At 61.6% G+C, this 20,890-nt stretch overlaps 6 protein-coding genes across 6 annotated transcripts; 2 read left to right on the forward strand and 4 right to left on the reverse strand.

Moving 5' to 3' along the window:
- Positions 1 to 21: 21 nt before the first annotated feature.
- Positions 22 to 3,477, reverse strand: THITE_2122806 (uncharacterized protein). Its single transcript, XM_003657210.1, has 3 exons — positions 2,982 to 3,477; positions 410 to 2,906; positions 22 to 334 (listed from the first exon to the last, which is right to left on the reverse strand). The coding sequence occupies exons 1-3, from the start codon at positions 3,260 to 3,262 to the stop codon at positions 206 to 208; spliced, it is 2,907 nt and encodes a 968-aa protein (XP_003657258.1). The 5' UTR covers positions 3,263 to 3,477; the 3' UTR covers positions 22 to 205.
- A 163-nt stretch (positions 3,478 to 3,640) lies between these two features.
- Positions 3,641 to 5,240, reverse strand: THITE_122396 (histone acetyltransferase-like protein; the record flags this gene model as incomplete). Its single annotated transcript, XM_003657211.1, has 2 exons — positions 3,641 to 5,054; positions 5,155 to 5,240. The coding sequence occupies 2 exons, from the start codon at positions 5,238 to 5,240 to the stop codon at positions 3,641 to 3,643; spliced, it is 1,500 nt and encodes a 499-aa protein (XP_003657259.1).
- A 286-nt stretch (positions 5,241 to 5,526) lies between these two features.
- THITE_2122810 (uncharacterized protein) lies at positions 5,527 to 6,869 on the forward strand. Its single transcript, XM_003657212.1, has one exon. The coding sequence runs from the start codon at positions 5,612 to 5,614 to the stop codon at positions 6,596 to 6,598; it is 987 nt and encodes a 328-aa protein (XP_003657260.1). The 5' UTR covers positions 5,527 to 5,611; the 3' UTR covers positions 6,599 to 6,869.
- A 3,401-nt stretch (positions 6,870 to 10,270) lies between these two features.
- THITE_2122811 (uncharacterized protein) lies at positions 10,271 to 11,292 on the forward strand. The gene is made up of 3 exons (XM_003657213.1): positions 10,271 to 10,619; positions 10,742 to 11,037; positions 11,098 to 11,292. Exons 1-3 carry the CDS (start codon positions 10,475 to 10,477, stop codon positions 11,134 to 11,136), a joined length of 480 nt encoding a protein of 159 aa, XP_003657261.1. The 5' UTR covers positions 10,271 to 10,474; the 3' UTR covers positions 11,137 to 11,292.
- A 278-nt stretch (positions 11,293 to 11,570) lies between these two features.
- Positions 11,571 to 13,332, reverse strand: THITE_2056168 (uncharacterized protein; the record flags this gene model as incomplete). The annotated part of the gene is made up of 4 exons (XM_003657214.1): positions 11,571 to 11,876; positions 11,907 to 12,578; positions 12,673 to 12,936; positions 13,048 to 13,332. 4 exons carry the CDS (start codon positions 13,330 to 13,332, stop codon positions 11,571 to 11,573), a joined length of 1,527 nt encoding a protein of 508 aa, XP_003657262.1.
- Positions 13,333 to 14,781: 1,449 nt separating this feature from the next.
- Positions 14,782 to 20,885, reverse strand: THITE_72370 (uncharacterized protein; the record flags this gene model as incomplete). The annotated part of the gene is made up of 8 exons (XM_003657215.1): positions 14,782 to 16,092; positions 16,561 to 18,011; positions 18,182 to 18,602; positions 18,645 to 18,811; positions 19,098 to 19,424; positions 20,277 to 20,342; positions 20,415 to 20,588; positions 20,834 to 20,885. 8 exons carry the CDS (start codon positions 20,883 to 20,885, stop codon positions 14,782 to 14,784), a joined length of 3,969 nt encoding a protein of 1,322 aa, XP_003657263.1.
- Positions 20,886 to 20,890: the final 5 nt, after the last annotated feature.

A 20,890-nucleotide genomic window follows, 5' to 3' on the forward strand; every position in this document is an offset into this window, starting at 1 on the left:
CGAAACAGCAGAGGCACAGAATATTCCCCTTAGTTCGGTGGCATACCTCCCAGCGGTTGTACACGCTCACACGCTCCACTAATGTCTAATTCAATTCCAGGACCAAGCCATATGCCCTCCCCTCCCACGGTCCCAAACTCCTGACGCCCGTCTCGTGTATCCACCCGTCCCGATCCCGCCTGATGACCATCGTTTCCGGCCTAGATCAATACTCCTCCACCGCGCAGTTGGGATGCAACACGTAGACGACCTGGGCCGCCTGTGCCGAGCTGCCTTCACCAGCATCATCCGCGTCCGCCATGCCCTGCCCGCGGATCGCCATGAGGATGTTGTCCTGCGCGGGTTGTGTCAGTATTTAACAGCCTTCTCACCGAACAACGCCAGCCTGGAGGAAACACAATAAACTTACCTTGACCATCTTCTTCAGCACCTTCCTCGCCAGCGCCATCTCGCTGTTGTACTCCTCCTCGCTGTGCAGCTCGTCCTCCTTCTGCTCCAGGTACCACTGCACGAGCGCGTCGCCGTCGACGCCCTCGCCGCTGCCCTCCGCCTCGTCCTCGGCCACGCGCGATACCAGCATGTTGACGATGCTGATGTACTTGTCGTACGAAATGGTCTGCTTTTCTCTTTGCGCCGCCGCTGAGGGGCCAGCCGAGGTCTGGCGCGCTGCCTGCCCGTCGCCGTTGTCCGCGTCGTCCTCCATCCGCTCGTCGCCATCGGCGTGCGCGCCCACCCCGGCAGCCGCATCCGCCGCGCGCCGCAGCGCCTCCCCGCTCTCCGGCCCCGCTGCTTCCTCCTCCTCGTCATCTACCTCTACATCGTCGTGCTCCACCGAGATGATGCTCTGCCGCAGCAGGTTATACGCCTCGTTGACAAAATCCGGAGTGATGTCCTCGACGCAGTTCGCCTTGGCGATGGCCTCGGACAGGCGGATCATGCTCTCGAGCTGGCGCACGGTGATGCGGTAGCTGTTGCGGCCGACGCCGCCCTGGGCGTCGTCGGCGCGCAGATCCTTGTAGCGCTGCACGAGCACCTCCTTGGCCTCCTCGGTGAACTCCGGGCGGAAGGTGCGGGCGAAGCGGATGTAGCGCTGCAGCTGCTCGGTCGAGAACTCCGGGCTGACGGCCGCGTCGCGGTTCTGGTGGATGCCGACGATGTGCTCGGCCAGGTGGCGGTCGACCTGCTCGTTGCACTCGTCCAGGATGACGAAGAAGAGGTCGAAGCGCGACATGATGGGCGCCGACATGTTGATGTTGGCGCGCAGCGTCGTCTTGCGGTTGTACCGCCCGCCCACCGGGTTCGCGGCCGCCAGGATGGACGTGCGCGCGTTGAGCGTCGCCTGGATGCCCGCCTTGGCGATCGAGATGGTCTGCTGCTCCATGGCCTCGTGGATGGCCACCTGGTCCGCGATGTCCATCTTGTCGAACTCGTCGATGCAGCAGATGCCGTTGTCGGCGAGCATCAGCGCGCCGGCTTCGATGGTGAACTCGCCCGTCTCCTCGTCCTTGACGACCGCGGCCGTGAGACCGGCGGCGGACGAGGCCTTGCCCGAGGTGTAGACGGCGCGCGGCGCGAAGTTGCAGACGTATTTGAGGAACTGGGATTTGGCCGTCGAGGGGTCGCCGACGATGCAGATGTTGATGTCGCCGCGGAGCTGCATGCCCTCGGCCGTGGTCTTGGTCACGCCCGACAGCAGCTGCAGCAGGATGCCCTTCTTGACGATCTCGTGGCCGTATATCATGGGCGCGATCGACTGCACCAGCCGGCTGTAGACGTGGTCGCTGTGCACCATGGCGCGGAGATCCTGCACCTCCTCTTCCGTGTAGGACGACAGCATCGCGTCCTGCAGCTCCCGCACCGTCTCGGCCGTCTCGACGTTGGCGTTCCCGGTCATGGCGCCGACGATGTCGACGATCTGCGCTTCGCCAGACGCACCGATCGACGAGACGTCGGGGCTCACCATGCAGGCGAGGAAGGCCAGACGGTAGGTGAGGTCGCGGACGCCCAGGGACTTCAGGCCGGTCACGCCACTGCCGCCGGCGTCGGCTCCTCGGTCGTCCCGGACGGCCACCCTCCGGAGACCGGGCAGGCCCAGCTGGCTGACATCCGGAACGACAATCAGGGCACCGGTGAAGATGCACTTCTCGCCAGCCTTGGCGCGGTCGACCATCTCGCCGCGGAGGATGATGTCCATGGTGCGCGGCATGCTGCCGGTCGGGATCTCGTTGCTGTTCTCCTGCACGCGCACCTTCTGCCAGTCGACAAAGGTGCTCTTCCGGATGTCCAGCCGCCAGGCGGTCCGGTTCAGACAGGTGGCGTTGGGGCACTGGGTCGGCTCGGTGTAGCGGAAGGTCTGCTCGACGTCGGGCACCACGCTGAGGCAGGCCTCGCAGACGAAGGTGGCGAGGGCCAGCTCCGGGCGGACCTCGGACGTGCGGGTGACGGTGCCGCTGATGGAGAGCAGCTGGCCGATGTTGCGGGCGCGCAGGGCGCGCACGCGCGAGACCAGCGGCAGGTTGTAGAAGGCGATGGAGAACAGCTTGTCGGTCTGCTGGTTCGCCGTCTTGCTGCTCAGCTCGCTCTGGCTGGCCGAGCCCATGTTGCTGGCGCCCGACGTGTGCTGCTGGCTGGAGGCGGTGGGCTGGCGGTGCTCGCGGAAGTACTGCGGCTCGTACTTGGCGATCATGTTGTGCAGCGCGGCAGTCAGGAAGGGGAGGAAGCGGTAGTACGACTCCATGATGCCGGTGGCCAACGCGCCGCTGCTCCAGCTCTCCAGATGCTTGTAGTCGACGTAGAAGGTAGATAGTTGGTGGGTCCGCAGGCCGTGTATCTGAGCGACATAGTACTTGTCCGTGGTGACGGCGCTCGACGTTGGCTGTCCGGATGCCCTCGGCGTCTCGACGTAGCTAACGAGGGCTCAGGGTCAGAGAGAGAATGTTACGAGACAGAATTCTGCAGGCAAACAACCAGTGCGCACGCACTTCTCGATGAACTCTTCGAACAATTGCTGGATAATGAGGCCGATCTTGTCTTCCACCCTCGGGATGTTGGCGGGGTCCGTCGGCCTCGCTCGTACGGGGACCTGGTCGTCGGCAAACCCTTCGCCCTCACCGTCGCTGAGCGCACCGAGGCTCTCGGAGGGCGGCACTGCAGGTCGGAGGCTGCTCGAAGAGCCGGGCAATCGGCCTGCCCGCGGCGTTCTCGACGGTCCGTCCGAAGCCATGAATCCAGGATCGCTGGACGCCACTCGTTGTGTCGCCATTGTATTTTTGGCTGACAGAAAGAGAAGAAAAAAAAGAGAGAACGAAATATTAAGAAGGATGTCAGAGAGAACCAGCGAGAGAAGCGTGTCTCAAGCTGACCAAAATGGCGGGACAGTCTATTGTTGGAGAGGGGTAGCGAGGGTTGGTGTTGGCGAGTTGTTGGTGTGTCGGGCAGGGAAAAGGCCCACGTCGTCAATAAAACGCGAGAAAACGCGGGACCCAAGGAGAGAGACGCGCCGGTGCGCGACACGGCTTGGATAGTGGGGTCGAGCTTAATTGCCTCGATTGGTGCATAACTGCCTACCTATCCAGCTAACAGAGGTAGCATTCAGGGATATCTGTGCGAATTACGGATACTGTTACACATAACGCTGAGCCTACCATCCCCATGTCCTGCTCGCCGCCGTAAAGACGGGTGGTTTCCACTGGATCCGGGAAGGATCAATGACGCGCCTCTGCTTGGCCCTTGACTTCTCGCGCTGCTGCACCAGCTTCTCCGGAATCACAATCTTGTGCTCGCCCTTGTGGTAGACCTGCATCTTCAGAGCCTGCAGCGTGTGCTCGACGTCTTGGGTTGTCATGGCGAGGTGTGACGCGATCCCTTCAATCGTGCACTTCTCCTCGCGCTCGCTGTACCCAAGCAGCAGGTCGATGATGTTCTCGGACCAGTATTGCCGGTAGCTCAGCAGTCCCAGGTCCGAGAGCGGCTTCTCCGGCGACCCCAGCTTGCCCTCGATCTTGGACAGCTCGTACGAGAACTGGATGAGCAATCGGCCGTACCCCTTCCGCTGGTACTGCGGCAGCGTGAGGATGCACGCCACGTTGTAGCCGTCCGCGCTCTCCTTCTCCTTGGAGAAGTAGCCGATGATATGCGACCCCTTTTCGTCCCGCGACGTCATGACGTAGAAGAGGAACGGGTCCACATCGTAGTAGAGCGTCTTGTGATCGAGGAACATTTTGGAGAGCAGACACAGGTTCCGGCACCACGTCCGCTGCCGCCTGCCGTCGATCTCGAAGAACGACACGAAATCGTCCCGGTAGATTTCGTTCCCGGGAGGGTGCAGCAGCGTGCACTTCATGCGGTGCCGTTTGAATGACGTGAGGTCGGCGTAGTAGCTGAGGCAGAACTCGCAGATGTAGATGCAGTCCTCCTGGCTGAAGGCCTCCGGGTATGGAGAAAAGTACCACGGGAAAAGCACGTACCGCCCAAACTCCACCTTGGAGATGTTCCGGATGCGGGCGATCTCGGCTGGGTTCTGCGTCATAGAGCCCGACGTCCGCAGCTTCTCTATCTCCTGCTCTCGGCTGAACGGCTGGGTATGCTCCTTCTTGGCCGCGCTGGCCGGCGTCTCGTCCTCGTCCAGTTCCATCTCGTCGGGGCCGACATTGGGCGTGGCGCCAAGCTCCAGGCTCGCATTTGCCTTGTCTTCGCCATCTGGCTTGGTTTGCGACTCGACAAACTCGGTCCAGGGGTGCGGCGTCTGGCCCTCTGACGCGACCGACTGCTCCCGCTTGCCGACCTTCTTCTGCGCCTTCTTAGACGGCTGCGACTTCTTAGACACCGGCGCCGTCTTCTTGCTCTTAGCGTCCTTCTGCTTGTCCTTCTCCGGGTTCGGCCACTCGACGTCCTGGTCGAAGTCGATCCTCGAGATCGGGACCCATTCGTCCAACCGCTTGTTGAAGTTATCAAAATTGCAGTAGAACTGCCTCCCGCTCTTGGTTTCCTTGATGCTGAGGATTTCGGCACGCCGGAATTGTCCGTCTTTCAGGACGAGGGCTATGCACCCGACTCTGGAGTGGAGTTGCGTCAGCGAGAGCTGGTCGGGGGTATGGGTGAGTCGCATCGTCCGACGCAGCCCTGCGCACGCGACGATGCGCGGGACCTACCTACTTGAGCGTGTCGGGCGTCGCCCGGCCCTTTTGCCTTGGCCCATCGGAGCCTACCTCGGCCTCGCCATTAGCGCCGTTATTGCCCATGATAAATGTGATGGTGGTGATCCGGTTCTTGATGGATTTGACCTGTACTGTCCGACGGGATTTTATACGTCAGCTGGGAGAGGCGTGTTGGAGGGGCAAGTGTTGCCGACTTCACCTGTTCACCCCTGCAGTGCTGCGCTAAAAGTCGAGTGGGTCCAGAACCTTGATCCATGGTTCTGCACATGGAATTGGGCCAGGCAACCAACCGCTTCTGTGCAGCGGCCCCACTGTCACATGGCAGCCTGGCCTGCTGGGTTGTTCAGGTTTGCCCTTGCAGGTCATCCAGTCTCGAAATCTCATGCTTCAACCTTAATGACCACATAAACAATGCAAAAACTCCACCCGCAATGACCGCTGAGACATAGCCAACCATGACCGCCGAACTGTCGTCCAATTGGAAGAAGCTGCAAGCCAAGATCAAAGCCGAGTCAGCGTCAAAGCCATCGGCGCCCAAGAGAAAGGCTGCAGACGGCGACAGCCTGGATGCCCCTCGGAAGAAGCTGAAAACGAACTCGGCTCCGCCATCAAAGCGAACTCCTAAAAATCCCGCTAAACCAAAGCCCTCTCAGCCAAAGAGCAAATCTCCCATGGGCAACACGCAGTCGTCCAAGATCGACTTGGTACCCCCGAAGCACGGCGTGTCCCCCTCGCTTGCCCTTTGGGCTGCCGACAACGACATCTCTCCGGAATCCATAGCCGAAGCATACGGCCTCGGACTACGGTCCAACTCGCTGCTGTCCACGGACAACCCGGCCCGGCCCAACGAAGGGCTCGCGCCCAACGTGGAGGTAGGCAAGTACGTGGCCATCGACTGCGAGATGGTCGGGACCGGCGAGGGCGGGTACGACGATGCGCTCGCCCGCGTCAGCGTGGTGGACTTTCACGGGAGGCAGGTGTACGACTCGTACGTGCGGCCGCGGGAGCGCGTCACCGACTGGCGGACCCATGTCAGCGGCGTGGGGCCGAAGCACATGGCGAAGGCCAGGACGTTTGACGAGGTGCAGGGGCAGATTGCTGAGCTGTTGCGAGGGAGGATCATTGTCGGGCACGATGTCAAGCACGACCTGCGGGTTCTTGAGTTGGACCATCCCTCGCGGCAGATCCGGGACACGGCCAAGTTTGGAGGCTTCAGAAAGTACGGGAACGGGCCGAAACCGGCGCTGCGGGTGTTGGCACGGGAGATCCTGGGTGTCGAGATCCAGACCGGACAGCACTCGAGCATAGAGGATGCGCGGGTTGCGATGCTGCTCTTCAGGAAACACAAGTCGGCGTTCGACATGGAACACGCCAATCGGTACCCTGACGAAACGAGACCGAAGCCGAAGAAAACCAAGGGGAAAAAGACGAAGAGGCGCTGAACTAACACCTACGCTATGCTACGCGATGCCATGCCGTGCCATTCAAGCCGATCTGCTCTTGCCCAATTGAAACTGGTCTCCATGTCCCCCCAAAACATGTCCTTCTCTGAGACACCCGCCTCATGTCCGCCATCCATTGATGCTCTCGCGCTCGCCCCTAGAGCGGGATGCCCTCCATCAGCTCCACGGCGCCCTCCCGTCCAACGGTGATGATGACGTCTCCGAGGGTCTTGGTCACGAAACCCGCTTCACAATATGCGAAGTAATACTGGACGGCAATCTCGTCAGCCTCGACACATCACGACAGATGAGATGAACGGGGTGCAACTCACCTCCCACTTCCTCCGAAATACTTCGACATCTTCCTGTCCCATGCCTGGATGCTGCTTCATCAAAGCCGGGCGGATCCGCTCGTCAAAGTTCGCCAAGAACTGCTCCCTCCACAGACGCAGGGTGCGGGCATAGTGGCCACCGATGTTCTCAACCTTCTCCACAATGAGCGTGCCCTTGGACTCGGTCGTGATGTGGTTCAGCAGCTGCGTGATGGAAGGCAGGTATCCGCCGGGGAAGATGTAGTGGTTGATAAAGCTGTTCCAAACCTGTCAGCTTCGGCGTCGTTGTGGGGGGTCACATTCTTGGGCCGTGAACTTACTCTTCTCTCCGCGAGTAGGCCGCGTGCCTGCCCTCGGGCATGGTGATGCACTGGAACACAGCGATGCCCCCATCCCGCTTCAGCAGCTGGTGGACACGAGCAAAGTACGTACCGAGGAACTTCTCGCCCACCGCCTCCAGCATCTCGATCGACACGATCTTGTCGTAGGGCGTCTCCGGAACCGGCAGGGCGCGGTAGTCCATCAGCAGCACCTCGATCCGGTCGGCGAACCCCTCAGCGGCGATGCGCGCCTCGGCCAGCGCCTTCTGCTCCCGGGACAGCGTCAGCGTCGTCACGCGGCACCCGGTCTGGCGCACCGCCTCGATCGCAAACGAGCCCCAGCCCGTGCCGATCTCCAGCACGTGGTCGGTCGGCTTGATCCGGGCGCCGTCGATGAACCGCTGCAGCTTGGTCATTTGCGCCTGCTGCAGCGACTCCTCCTGACCCTCGCCGCGCACCTCCCTCCAGATCGGACAAGAGTACGTCATATCGGGCGACAGGAACGCGGCAAACATGTCGTTGCCGAGGTCGTAGTGCGCGGCGACGTTCAGCCGCGCGGTGGGCAGCGTGTTGGCGGCGCGCGCGAGGCCGGCGACCGCGCCGACCAGCGCCGACAGCGGCGTCGCGCCGTCGCCGAGGGCGTCCCGGTTCAGCACGAACAGCCGGAAGAAGGCGGCCAAGCCGTCGCCGCCGCCGCCGCCGCCACCGCGCCGCGGCTGGCCCCCCTCGCCGCCAGCCCTCGGCCCAGCTGCTGGCGCGTGAGCTCCTCGACTACAACCCTGGTGAGATAGGGGTTTACCACGGGCGTCTCCCGGATTGCCGCCCAGGGCGGTCTTTTCGGAGGTCGCGGGTTGGGCGTCGCCGACGGGGTCGCCCTGCGCTTTCGGCATGGCGATGGCGCCATCGCTGCCGCCGTCGCGGTGCGCCACCACGACCTCGACCTCGCCGAGCATGTAGGCCTCGGCGAAGCCCATGTCGGCGAAGAGGGCCAGGCGGGTCCAGAAGGCCTCGCTGCGGACCGTCAGCTCCACGCGGGGCGGAGGGGGCGGGTTCCTCCGACCTGGATACGCGGGGCGTTGGCTGTTCTTGTTGCTGCTGCTTTTGTGGTGGTTGCCATTGGCGGGGAGAGCAGCGGCGGTGCCGTTCGGCTTGGTGGTGGCACCGTTTGTGGGGGGCTGCTGCTGCTCGTCGTCTTGCTGGCCGAAGACGAGGCGCTCGCCGCCGCGTGGCTCGTCAATGATGACCAGCGTGCCGACGGCGATGGGTGCGAGCTGGGCTAGGACGGCGGACCTGGCCAGGGAGACGAGGGGGCCCCAGGTGAGGTTGCCAAGCTTGTTGCGCAGGAAAGCCGCGCCGCGGTAGACGGGTTGGGAGAGGAAGTTGGACATGGTTACAGCGGGCGATTTTGAGGTGGGAAGTTCATCTGAAGCGAGCTCGCTTCTCTGCTATCGGGCGGCGCGAATAACTCAGAAATTTGGAACGGGGAGTGGAGAGTAGGATGGAGGAAGAAGAGAGGGCATCTGGAATTAGACGGAGATTCCTGGCCGCGGACAAGCTGCGGTGGGCGATTGTAGTGATATAGGACAGTAGGGTCCCTTTGGTGGCTGGAATTAGGGCTCTACGACAATGCAACGCACATTGATGGCAGAGGTGGAACAAGAGGGCTGTTACGAAGAGTTAATCAGAGCAATCTACAGCTGAAGGGATGAAAGAGAACAGGAGCATATCTCGGCGGGGTGCAGATCTGTGTGATAATAGTGCCACTTCACCACATGAACGGGGCTTCAACCCAGTTTTCCGGAAAGCATATGCAGTCCCGGAGCACTATTTGCAGTGCGGACACGTTCACAGTCAATGTCCGAGCAAGCACCGGGTCGAGCGGGCCTTTAGTTCGAGCTTGCATTGTAGTATTCAATGATGATTGGTGTTTAGATATGCAGTTAGGTCCGGTAGGGTTCCGGTAGCATGCCATGCCCAGGGGGGGAAGTCTCCCGTGGAGCCTCTCTTGAAGTTAGCTTTTGATACATCTACACTATGCGATGGCAGAGCTTGTTTGCTCATTTTCTCGCCCATTGCTGTGCGAGGGAACCAAAACTAGGGCAAGGTAACCATGGGGTATATGATGCCGTGATGTCTTGACCATGGGCAACCTTGGTATTCACAGAGTATGCCTGGGGGTTTACCCTTGGAGCACCGGATAGCATGCGGCCTACCCCTGCGAGGAGGTGACGAGGTGACCAAAGAAGGAATAGTCTTGGACCGCCACCCCGCCGGGGCTTGCGCCATATGCGTGGCTTTTGAAGATGTGCCCATGCAGGCAGGGCTTTGCTGGCTCGAGGTTAGGTTTCCTCGAAAGTCAAGATGTCGCCAGCTTGTTGATGTGCTGTTCTTCCCCTCGACTGCCTCAAGGGCTGCGTCTCAATGGTTTTGTCCTGAAGCACCTTTCGACGCCTATTTCCGAGCAGCCTGCGACTGTCATCACAGGTGCGATGGCAGGCCCTTTTAGCATGGAGGAAACCCCTCCCATCACCAGCACATGCATCAACACTCTTGCTAGTCTCGGAGTTGTACGGAATACACCGCCAACAAAAGTCTCCATCCCAACCCTGTCTGCGCTTGGCAGCGCCATCCCAGCGAGCCCAATGCCCGGCGCGGCCGACAGCGATAGGCGAGCTGGAGTTGCGTCTTGACCATTGGGCGTTTTGTCAGGTCGGATGCCCAGGCCGAGTCAATTAAGCAACCATCTTATCACCTCGGGGCGCATCCATCCACCGCCACGGGGACGGGGTGATGGGTGTGTGGAGCAAGCAGGTCGTTGCCGTTCGCGGCCCGCTGTGCTACCCGAGGGCGAGTGGGGAATCTCCCTGCTCCAGCCTCTGTTCTTTCAAGTTCCCCCACCCACTCTCGGGAAGAAGACGGAGTTTACATCAGGTAGGTAAGTTACACAACGGATTCTTCCGTATTCTGGACACGACCGTGTAACGACCTCACGTTTTCGGAGTTAGACCCCTGCACTCGTTCGAGAGTGCAACTGCAGTGTCCCATGCCCCGTGCCAAGTCACCGCTGGGACCTGCTGTGGAACGTGTTCCACTCAAACTCCCGTCGGCCCGCTGCGACGCGTCTGCTGCTTCGCGTCTCCCACCTCTTTGTCCGTCTGTAATCCGTACTCAACTTACATGGCGGTGCATCTGAATTTCGAAGTCTTCTCAATACCTCTATCAGCATGTCACAGCCCATGATCAGCCTGCAGCCGGAACCAGCCGCGGGCCACCCGCCCCAGGCAACAGCGCACCTGCTGCCCTGCCGCGTGCACCACAACGGATCCGTGGAGCCGGTCCAGTCCTTCTGGGAGCCCAAAGCCGGGGAGGGTAAGTCCAAATCTGGCCAGGCAAGGCGTATTTCTCCCTGCTTTATTTTATTTTTATTTTTATTTATTATTTTTTTTCTGTTTTCCTTCCCTCAGTTCCTCGGCTGCTAACCAGCGCGTCAGACGGCACCAGCACAGCATACTTCCGCGGCCGCAAGCTCCAGGGTAAGGCCATCAAGTTGCCCGACGGGTACCGCGGCGTCGTTGCCGCCATATCTGCGTCTGCGTCTGAGAGCCCGCTGGGGCGCCCGGAGGAAGCCGGTGTTGTCGACCTCGAGGCCGAGACGCCGCCGCGGGGAACGCTGCAGGCGCAGGCCGAGTTCGACGAGATGGTCATCTGGGGCCACGAGGTCGCCGTCGATGCCTCGGCCGATCCGTACATGAGGGGGGCGCAAGAGTGGATCGCCCTCGCCGAGAAGGTATGTCGAAGTCGTCCCGTTAAATTGTCTGCCTGTTCGTGGCTGACACTGCAGCCGCAGATTCACGCGTATTCCGCTCCCGACAGCAAGGGAAAGTGAGCGAGCTGGAGGGATGCATGTTGCACAGCGTTCGATCCATTCTCATGGGGAAGCCTTGGGAGGGCTAGCCCGCGTTGCTGGTTGGTCCCGTTGATTGCTCGTGAGACCAGGGGTGTTTGCGCTCACCAGTCCGTTTCCATGAGCAACCGGGAAAGAGCCAAGGGCAGGAGGCGTCGTCGCCCCGGGCACGGGGCCGCAACCTTCTGCCCCTCAGCGTCCGCTGCGAGGAAGCCGTGGTTAGAACGCAGGTTCCAGGACTAGACGGACATTCTGCGATGAATTCTAGAGAGCCTGCTGAGCTGGGTGAGGCGAAGGGGTTGAGCTGTCGATGGGTCTGCTCTTGGAGGAGATAGACCGAGCCGCCCTGGTTGCAGGCTGAATCATAGAATGGCGTGCTTTCCGCCCTTCGCCACGTCCATCCACCGTGTATGCGACTATTTGAACTCGCCTGCTGACGCCTCGACCCGTTGGCTCCCCGGCGGCTGCCCACCCTCTGATCCCTCCAACATCCGCCTCAATACCCTCCCTAACCTCCTGACCCCCTTGACAAGATTCTCCTCCTCCTCCCACGAGAAGCACAACCTAATATGCCGCGGAAACCTCGCCGCCTCCTCGTCCCCGCTGACCTCAAACAGCCGTCCTGGCGCCACAATCAGGTTCTCCTCCCTCGCCCGCTCCGCCACCGCCGCGGCATCCACGCCCGCCGGCAGCGTCAACCAGACGAAATACCCACCAAACACCTCCCCGCCCCCCGTCCTGGTCCCGCCAACCCCATTCCCGCTTCCCACCTTCACCCCCAGATCCACCCAGTCTTCCCCCTCCACCAGCTCCCTCACAACCAGCGCGTGCCTCCGCCGCAGCGCCGGCCGCACCACGTCGCGCAGGTGCGCCTCCAGCTCCCCCGCCGCCATCATCTGGTGCACGACCGCGGCAGCGAACTGGCTCGCCGCGCCGCCGCTGCGGTTCGAGCCCGTCTGGGAGAAGCCGAGCGTGAACGCGCCGAGGCTGCCGCTGCTGCTGGCGCTACCGCTGCCGCCGCTTCCGCTGTGGATCCAGCCCGTGCGCACGCCAGGCCCGACCAGCTTGCTGAAAGAGCCGTTGGAGATGGCGTGCGGGAAGCGCCGGCTTCCCGGCGGGTTGTGGCGGGAGGGGGGCAGGGCGGCGTCGATTTGCGAGAGGAGGGGGAGTAAGGGCGGTAAGGGTAAGGGGGAGGATGATGATGGGGGGTCTGGGTCTGCCAACGAGGCAGTGACGGGCCACTGCAGCAGGTCGTAGACGTCGTCTGAGATGACGAGCGCGTCGTGCTCGCGCGCGAGGTGTACGAGCCGCCGGCGGCGGGCGAGCGAGAGCGTCTTGCCGGACGGGTTGGCGGAGGTCGCGACGAGGTAGATGATGTGTCGGTACAGCTTGCGGTAGGGGGCGGGCGATTTGAAGGCGCGGCCCTAGGAGTATGTGATATCATCGTTAGCCAGACTTTATTTTACTACTTTCCCTGTATCCAGAAACAAAAGGAAATGAGACAGCGGCCCCACGCACCTCCCACGGCTTCTCCCCCTCCTCCCTCAACCCCCTCTCCAACGCGTCCAGATCGATCCCGCCATCATCCTCGGGCACGGCCCTCAGTCTCCCGCGAAACCCGGCATCCTCAAAGATAGGACAGGCCAGGAAGTAGCACGGCGCGGCCATCCACACCGCCCGCGTATATGCCGGGTCCGCGAAAGACTGCAGCACGCAGGCCAGCGCCTGGCTAGCGCCGCCCGTGATGGCGATATCCTCCGGGCGGATGGGCGCGGGCACAAACTCGGCCTCAGACTCAGACTCGGACCCAGACTCAGGCGCGGATCCGCCCCGGGACGAAGACGAAGAAGAAGACGACGAAGAAGAGGAGGAGGAAGCGCAAGCGGGCGGCACGCCGCGATTGTACAGCGCGCCCAGCCACCGCGCCAGCTCCTCGCGCAGCGGGCCGTAGCCCTCGTCGGGCGCGTACTGCAGCGCGGGCACGGCGACGGCCGGGTCGGACAGCACGCGGGCGGCGGCGGCCTGCAGCTGGGCGGCGGGGAGCAGGTGGGGCGAGGGCCAGCCGCGGAGGAGGTTGATCAGGTGCTTTGGTTTCGAGGGGGTTTCATTTTCATTTTCATTTTTACGGGTGGTGTCACCCGGCTTGGTGGTGGTGGTGGTGGTGTTCAGGGTGGTCATGGTGGAGGAGGAGGCGGATGAGAATGAGAATGAGAACGACGGCGAGGGTTTGAATCTGGATCCCTTGAAGCAGCAACGGTGGGCAGCATATCTTGACTTGAGAGTAAACCGAACCCTGAGTTCCCGGAAAAGAAGCACCATCTGCTCAGTCCAACTCCATGGCTCGCATCTCCGGTTCGTGATGGGATGCAGTGCGCAACCTGAGGTGGAGACGGACAGGCAAGAACGTCAACGAGAGATTAAGAAGCGGCGGCAGCGGGGAAACGCGCGCGGGAACCGACTTTCGGTAGGAGTGGCTCCAGAGAAAGCCCGACGCTTCCTTCAGTGGACTCTTGCGGAAGCGTCGACAGTTGAGCACAGTTCACAAGTGAAATGTTTAAATGTGTCTGGCATTGCTACCTTGGACATGAGGCTGCCGTCGAAGTGACGACACACAACCTAACCCTCCGTAACGCAACCCACCGCAGCCCCCACCTCTCTCGGCAGGACAGGGACGGCACCAGCACAAGCACAGAGACACAGGCCCGGCCGGATTGATCACTGATTCATGTTTCTGTCGAGAGATCGTAGAGTCGCCGCAACTAAGAACTATCCCATTGTGCAGCTACACCACCTGCCCCATCTTTCTGTCCGTCCGTCCTCGGTATCGCAACTCCGCGCGCGCGATGCGGGTTTGAGCCATGCAACGATCCATCCATCGATTCATCCTACTCATTTACCATCCGCTTCGAATACAAGAAGCGGCCCTCGCTTCTCTGGCCCGTACCGAGAGACCCAGACAGGACAGAAGACATGCGCAGCAGTCTCCCTCATCCAGCCAGTCGTTAATCTGAGTTGAGCCAATGTTCATCGCTGCCAGAAATTGTCCACGCAGTGCGAGCAACCGAGCCGCCCTGCTCCCGTCCGGCCTCGTCATCATCCATCCCCCTTCATTCCTTTATACGACCTGCATGCTCTCCAGGTCCTGCGCTCAAACTGTCTGCCCTCCAATGCGCACGCGCTCATGAAGTTTGGTTCGTTTTTCAGACTGCGGCAGGTTTCCGTGGGTAGGAAACAAGCGCATAGTTCGCAACCTCCCTTTGGTCAAGGACCAAGAGACCTGGCAGACCGGCGGGCTAGGCTGCAAGCAACCAGAAGCACGGACGGAGCGGCGGATGGAGGCTGCCGCATCGCCAATGCGAAAAGAGGAAAAAAAAGTGGAAGAAATCGAAACTAGTACAAGTGCTGCCGCTCGACTTTCGCGTAGCAGGCAGCGCTAGCGAAATATAGAGTAGATCAACGGTCGTCGGTTATCCCCGGGGACGCGGGTGCCCGTAGACTGCTGCCGTGCACGAGTGCGCTGCCGCTGTGCGAATGACGGTCGAGTGTGCCAAGATACCCTAGACAAAAACTCCGACTGGGTCCCCGCCACCAAGCCCTCGCGATTGGTGTCGAGCGCGCGAGTCGCAATTAGGTCTGAACTGGGTTTGTCGCGCTCCGCGACCAGTTCTCGCGATCGCGCCCCCGGTAGCCTCCTCGGTGGTTCCTACCGTGCTGGGGGTTGGATCCGGAGCCACCGCTACCTGCGCCTTGCTCTGTCGAGTATGAGGCAGACGTTTCGCGGACTCTGCCCTGCCGATACGGACCCGGCGCGCCGTGACGTCCGCCTCGCTGCCCGCCACGACGCGGGTTACTTCGAGTCCGCCCAAATGGAACCGTGATGTTCCGGCTCTCAGTGCCCGGAAGGCAAATCCGCCATACCATCCCCGCGCCCGACACGTCAGCGGGGAACGTGATAGGTTCCGCGCTTGACACGATTGCGTGCAGCTTCTTGGGCAGCGGCTTCGCCGGCGGGCTGGGCTGCCACGCCATCTCCGGTATCGTCTTGGGAAGCCGCACAGCCGGCACCGAGCCCATTTCTTGCTCCTCGAAGCATTCCTCAGCCATACCCTTCGTGGTGACCGAGGAACCCGGGGCGGAGGGTGGCGAAGGCTCGGCCAGCTGATGGGGAATGCGGTTACCGCCGTCCGCTCCGGTGGTCCTGGGTGGCGGATGCACCTTCCTTCCGCCCAGCAGGTTGTCGATCTTCGCTTGCCACACGTTGTCCGGCTTCTGAACTTGGCTGCGCGCCCCGTGGTCGTGCTCCCTATATGCCGGCTGCGATGCCCATGCAAAGTCCGGCCCTTGCGACTTCGACTGTCCGAGCGAAGCCTTGGTTGTCTCGGCCGCAGTCGCCGGCACGTCCTTGGCCGCCGATGGTGGAAGACGCACAACAGGCTGGGGCCGCGGCAATGACACATGAGGGTGCGTCGCGTCGCCATCAAAGGCCGGATGGCCGGCCATATCGGGAGGAGGCGGAGAAGGGGATGAGTGCCGCATCGCTTCTGCGCTCGTCTCCTGGCGGACCTCGCGGTTCGTTTCCGGACGGGCGTCCCGAGACGGGAAGAAGCGCGAACCCCTCGCCTGCTGGGCCGCTGCCGCCTGTGCGCCCAGCACCGACGCCGATGCCATATCACGAACCGGTGGGCCGTACTCAGACGGCGCGCCACTCGAAACAGAGGCCGCTTGCTGCGAAGCCGCGAGTTTTGGCTCGGCCGAAGCCGCCCACGGGTTCTCCTGGCCAATCTGCAGCGTGTGCTTCGCGCCGGATTCAGTGCGCATGCCGTTCTCATCGAGCTTTGTTGGGCGCCACGTATCTCTGATGGCCGGTTGGATGTCTTTGAGCGTCCGGCCTTCTGCCTGCAACCGACGGTCCCGATCCTCGTACTGTGCATTCAGCATCTCAGAGAACTTGTTGTCGTTGAGTCGCACGGCAGCCGCCCAAGGATTCTCATTCATCTCGCGCTCGCGATCACCCGTGCCCCGCACTGCCTGCGCTTGCCTCGGAGGACCAATTGGCGGCTGCCTTGCGGCCGCCGTAGACATGTTTGCCTGCGGCGCCGAGGGCGCGCGGGCGCTATTCGGAGGCGCAATGGGACCGGGCCCAGCTTGATTAGGGAGCTGGGGAAGCTGCGATGTCCCAATGTCGGCGGCAAATGTGCCATTGCCCAGGCTGCGGTTGTTGTTCGGCGCGGCCCATACATTCTTCGTTGACGGCTGGGGGCCCCACGAGGCCGCTGGATGCCGGTCGGCTGGCCTTGCTGCCGGCCCCCAAGTGTGCGCGTTGCTGCTGCCAGGGGCTTGGGGACGAGACTCAACACCATCAGATGGAGGAGGAAGAACCTGTGCCGATCCGTTCGGCTGTGGAACAGGCTGCTTGGCATTTGGCTGTGAAATAGGCTGCTTGGCAGATTCAGGTCCGGCGACAATGGCCGAGTCTCCCTCACGAGGTTGCGGCTCGGGTTTCTGAGGCGCGCTAGTCTCGCGCGCTTGAATCTGTGTAGGAGTGGGAGCCTGTTCCTTTGCCGCCGCTTTCTTCGCGCTGTTGGGCTCGGGCGCGGGGCCCAATGCCTCGAGCTTCAAGCGGATCCTCTCCCGTCGTGCCGCCTCTTCTCTCGCTTCCTCCTCCTGGCGGCGTTTCATGGCAAGCTCTCGGCGTTCCCGCATCAGCCTCTTTTGTAGCTCGAAGTCCTGTTCGGTAACCAGATGAACTGACGGCTGTTGCGGCTGTTGCGGCTGCTGTGGCTGCTGCATCTGGGGCGCTACGCCTCGGCCGTCGGACGCCTGAGCACCAGCGTGGTAAGGGGCCGCATGGGCGGTCGCGGGCGAAGCTCTGGGCTGCCACGGCGGGCCATGATGCGGTCCGCCCTGAAGGCCAGACGGGGAGAAATTTCTCGGAGATACCGGGCTGTCGGTTGTTCCAGTCATGGACGCTCGTCGCGCGTTGATGAGCTCGGGAGGCGGGAGGGGAGGCTCGAGGTTCCGGGGTCGTTGCCAGCTGCCGCTTCCGCCACTAACATTGGAAGATCCGCGCCTCCGGCCATACGGAACCTGCTGCTCGTTGTTCCTGCCCGCGTGGAACGCGCCAGGCGGTGGCTCGACCGGGCCTTGTTGTTCGTGGTGCGACGACCGTTGCAGGAGGGCCATCTGTCGGCCGTGCTGAGGCTCCGCGCGCACTGGACCGCGTCGGTCGAGGACCGGTTCGTAGCGACCGGACTGCGAGTTGAACAGCTCTCTGTTGGCGCCCGAGGGGCCATCGCGCCAAGGAGTGCGACTGAAGTCGTCCGCGGCAATTTCCTTGACAGGCGGCGGAGGATTGGCCGCGTGCTGCGGATGATCCCTTGCAGGGAACCTCGTTCCCGGCTGAGCCGGCGCGTCGACCGCGAGCGGCGACACCTTGTCGATTTTGGGGAGAGGTGCCCAGGGGGACTTGGCTGGGGCGGGGGGGGCCGGGGGTTTCGCGACTAAAGTAGGTTTCTCGGGGGCACCCTTCAATACGAGTCCCTTGCCCGATGCAAGACCGCCGGGTTTGACGGATGGCGAGGTGCTAGGCGCTGGCGATCTGGCTTTCTCTGCGGAAGCGGGCCGAGCAACGGGTTCCGCCGCCGGCGGCGGCGGATGTTCCTCGGCAGGCGCGAGCGCGATCTTGGTGCCGTCCTTCCAGGTGATTGTCTCCGGAGCCCAATCCTCGTCATCGTCGTCGATATCAGCCCAGTTGGACTGGCCTTTAGTGTCGTCGGGCTGGAGTCGGGAGGCCATGTGGATCCCATAGCTCTTTAGCTCTTCATCGGTGTATTTCTTTGGTTCCGGCGGAGGGGCGGCTGTTCCGCGTGTCAGTAATCAATACAAATCCGCCGGCCGGCTACCAGCAGCGTGCTGCAGGGGGCAGTTGTTTGCTCACGTCGATTCTTGTTCCAGACCGCATTCGGGTCCGGGGCTGACCCCGCCTTGGCCCCGTTGGCGCCGGACGATTTCGCAATCAAGCCGCTACCAGTTTTGGCAACCAACCTCGGCCGAGTAGTAGTAGTGACGGGCGCGGTCGGTGCGGCAGCGGCAACGGCTGCTGGCGGTGCCTTCTCGCCGGCCTTGGACTCGGCGCCGGGCGCAGAGCCCTTGGGATTGAGGAAGGTCTTGTTGACCTTGACAGCCTTGAAGGAAGCGGGCTTCTTCACGGCAGAAGCGGCACGGCCGTGGCCCTTGGTGTCGTCCTTGCCCTTGGAAGCATCGGATTTGGCCGCTTCGGTGTCGGATCCTCCACTAATGCTAACTTCTGTTGAGTTCACCAAATCGTCGACAATGTCGGAGATGTGCTTGTTCTCGAGCTCGTCCCTAGCGGAAGCGGGGGCATCGCTACCGTTTACGTGCGGTCGGTTGAGGTCGACATTTTGCGAGTCGGTGTCGATCTTGATCGCCTGTGGGCGCAGTCAGCGACGACGGTCAGCGACAACCGACACCGGCGGGTCAGCAGCAGCAGCAGGGGTCGCGCGGCTCACGGGCTGGGGGGCAGAAGTCAGAGTAGCTTCATCGGATCGCTGCTTAGGTGACTCAGTTGCCATCCTACGGTTGTCGTGATCGTTCGGTAGTCGAGCGTGCGACGGGATTGACCGATCGCTGCGTCCACCTGGTCGTTCGCGGGGTATCGAGGGATTGGGGTACTTCGATGGGATCTAGCGCAAAACAGCAAATAGGTATCCAGTCAGCACGCTAAATAGAGCGATGAGGAGCTAAAATAGAGGAAGAAGCTTGCGCAGGCCTTTTGGCGAGAAACGTCGCCGGCAGGCGCACGATTTGCTGCTGTGCAAGCTCCGAGTCGCGCGAAATGTGTGGGCACGTACCTCGTTCTTCCCTGAAAATGTGTCGCGTGGAACTTGAATTAAGGCACCTACGCGAGTCCTCGAGATTGGGACCGGTATTGCGGGAGGCGGAAGGAAGGTGCGGGTGGGCTATCGGGAGCCGGAGGGGGTGGGTGGTGAAGAGTGAAGGTTGATGGAAGGGAATGTTCTGCTCCCTGCTGCAAAAGAGGCGATGCGGCTGCTGGCTGGCTGGTCGTCTTTTCGCCGACTGACCACTGCTTGACGGCCAGGGACTGGCTGGGCGTGGTTGGCGACCACTGGCGGAAGCCAAACGCTGGGAAGGTGACCGCTTTGGGTTTAGCGCCCGGAACAGGCCCTCTGACGCCTCGACAGGGAAGCTCGGCCTCAGAACTTGTTCAAAGCACAACCACGCACGGCAGTCTGTGATGCAACTTGCAAGCACGATATGAAGCTGACGCGGGAATCGGGAAGCCCCGTTTCAAGTTTTGGGACTCAAATGGCTTGGTGGAGATCCAACAGAGCACTTTGCATGTGGATGCAGGGCCTGCCCATTTCCATTCAACATCCATCTCGACTCCAAATAAATCAGCTAGGTACCGATTTATTCACGAGTTTTCGCACGTTACTCTATCTGCGGGTTGCTGCTCAACTCGCGCATAGTCTTCCACCTACGCGGGGTATTCCAGGTTCTTATTGCTTGTGAACAACTTGAGCAACCTGGAACCATGCCCCTTTGTGCATTGAGAAGACTTCGATGTAACTCGCAGCTGTCTTGACTCAGCTAAGCGTCACGGCTCCAGACTGCCTTCGCTCCTCTACGCAGTAAGCTGGGCACCTGGCTGTTTGGTTGTAGTCTGACTTGGCGATGCCTGTATTCCGTACATGAACCAAAACCGTCCAGGCTTCAAATAAGCTAGGTAGCGAGCGAGCCGCCCGCCACAAGATCTCCAGTGGATTGACAGTGCAATTCCAAGCTGGACTTCCCCATCTGGTGACGGGCATTTGGCAAGGTCCAAGCGCGGAGCCCAAAGGGGTCCTTGGTCACTCTGAGAGCCGAGTAAGACCTTAGCGAAGCGGACAAAAGAAAACTCTGTTACGGTGCGTGCTGGGCACGCCGTCTATTGATAACAGCTTATGTACACGCCTGGGTCTTGGCCAAGTTGAAACGCTCTCGCAGCTGCCATCTAGTGGGCGTGGTTCTTGTGGTGGCCTACGCGAGACTGATCAGCAACCCATGACGGCCTTAGGGAGTCCAGAAAACCCAGCACTTACGGAGGTGGAAATAGTAGTTCTGGGCATAGCCGACGATGAGCAGGAGGCCGATGGCGTGAATGATGGCTAAAGAAAAAGATCAGCATCTGTTTCCCCAAGCAGCTGAACTTCAGCGCGAATGAGATGCAGTTCACATACGCTTCGCCGACGGGTTCTTGCCGAAGTGCTTGGCCTGATATCTGCCGAGAATGCCGGTAGCCTTGACCTCGGGGGCCGGGCCGCGGGGAAGCTTCTCGTAGAAGTTGACAACACGCTGCATGCGAACCGCATCAGGGGCGGCACCGATGGCCTGAGGGTCGCCCTTAGTTAGTCCTCGGGTCCTATGGAAGGCCGCCCTCCCGTTGCCAATCCGTCGTCGCGCAGGAGTACCACAGCCATCCTATCCTGGTTCCTCCCCCAGAGGAATGCAGCTTCGAACCGTATCCTCCCCAGCTCCGGACCGCCCGGTGTGCCGGCTTCGGGACCAGCTGAACGGGGAAAAACGTACCTTCGGCGACGCAATCTAAAGGAAAAGCAGTTAGCAGCCATTCCGACGCTGTCGCCTGGCAAGCGACGACCTACCTTGGGCGGAATGAGCGTCGAAAGCGCCCGGCGAGTGATGTAGCTCATTTTCG

This window comes from Thermothielavioides terrestris, chromosome 5 (assembly GCF_000226115.1).
Source record: "Thermothielavioides terrestris NRRL 8126 chromosome 5, complete sequence".
Lineage (NCBI taxonomy): Eukaryota > Fungi > Ascomycota > Sordariomycetes > Sordariales > Chaetomiaceae > Thermothielavioides > Thermothielavioides terrestris.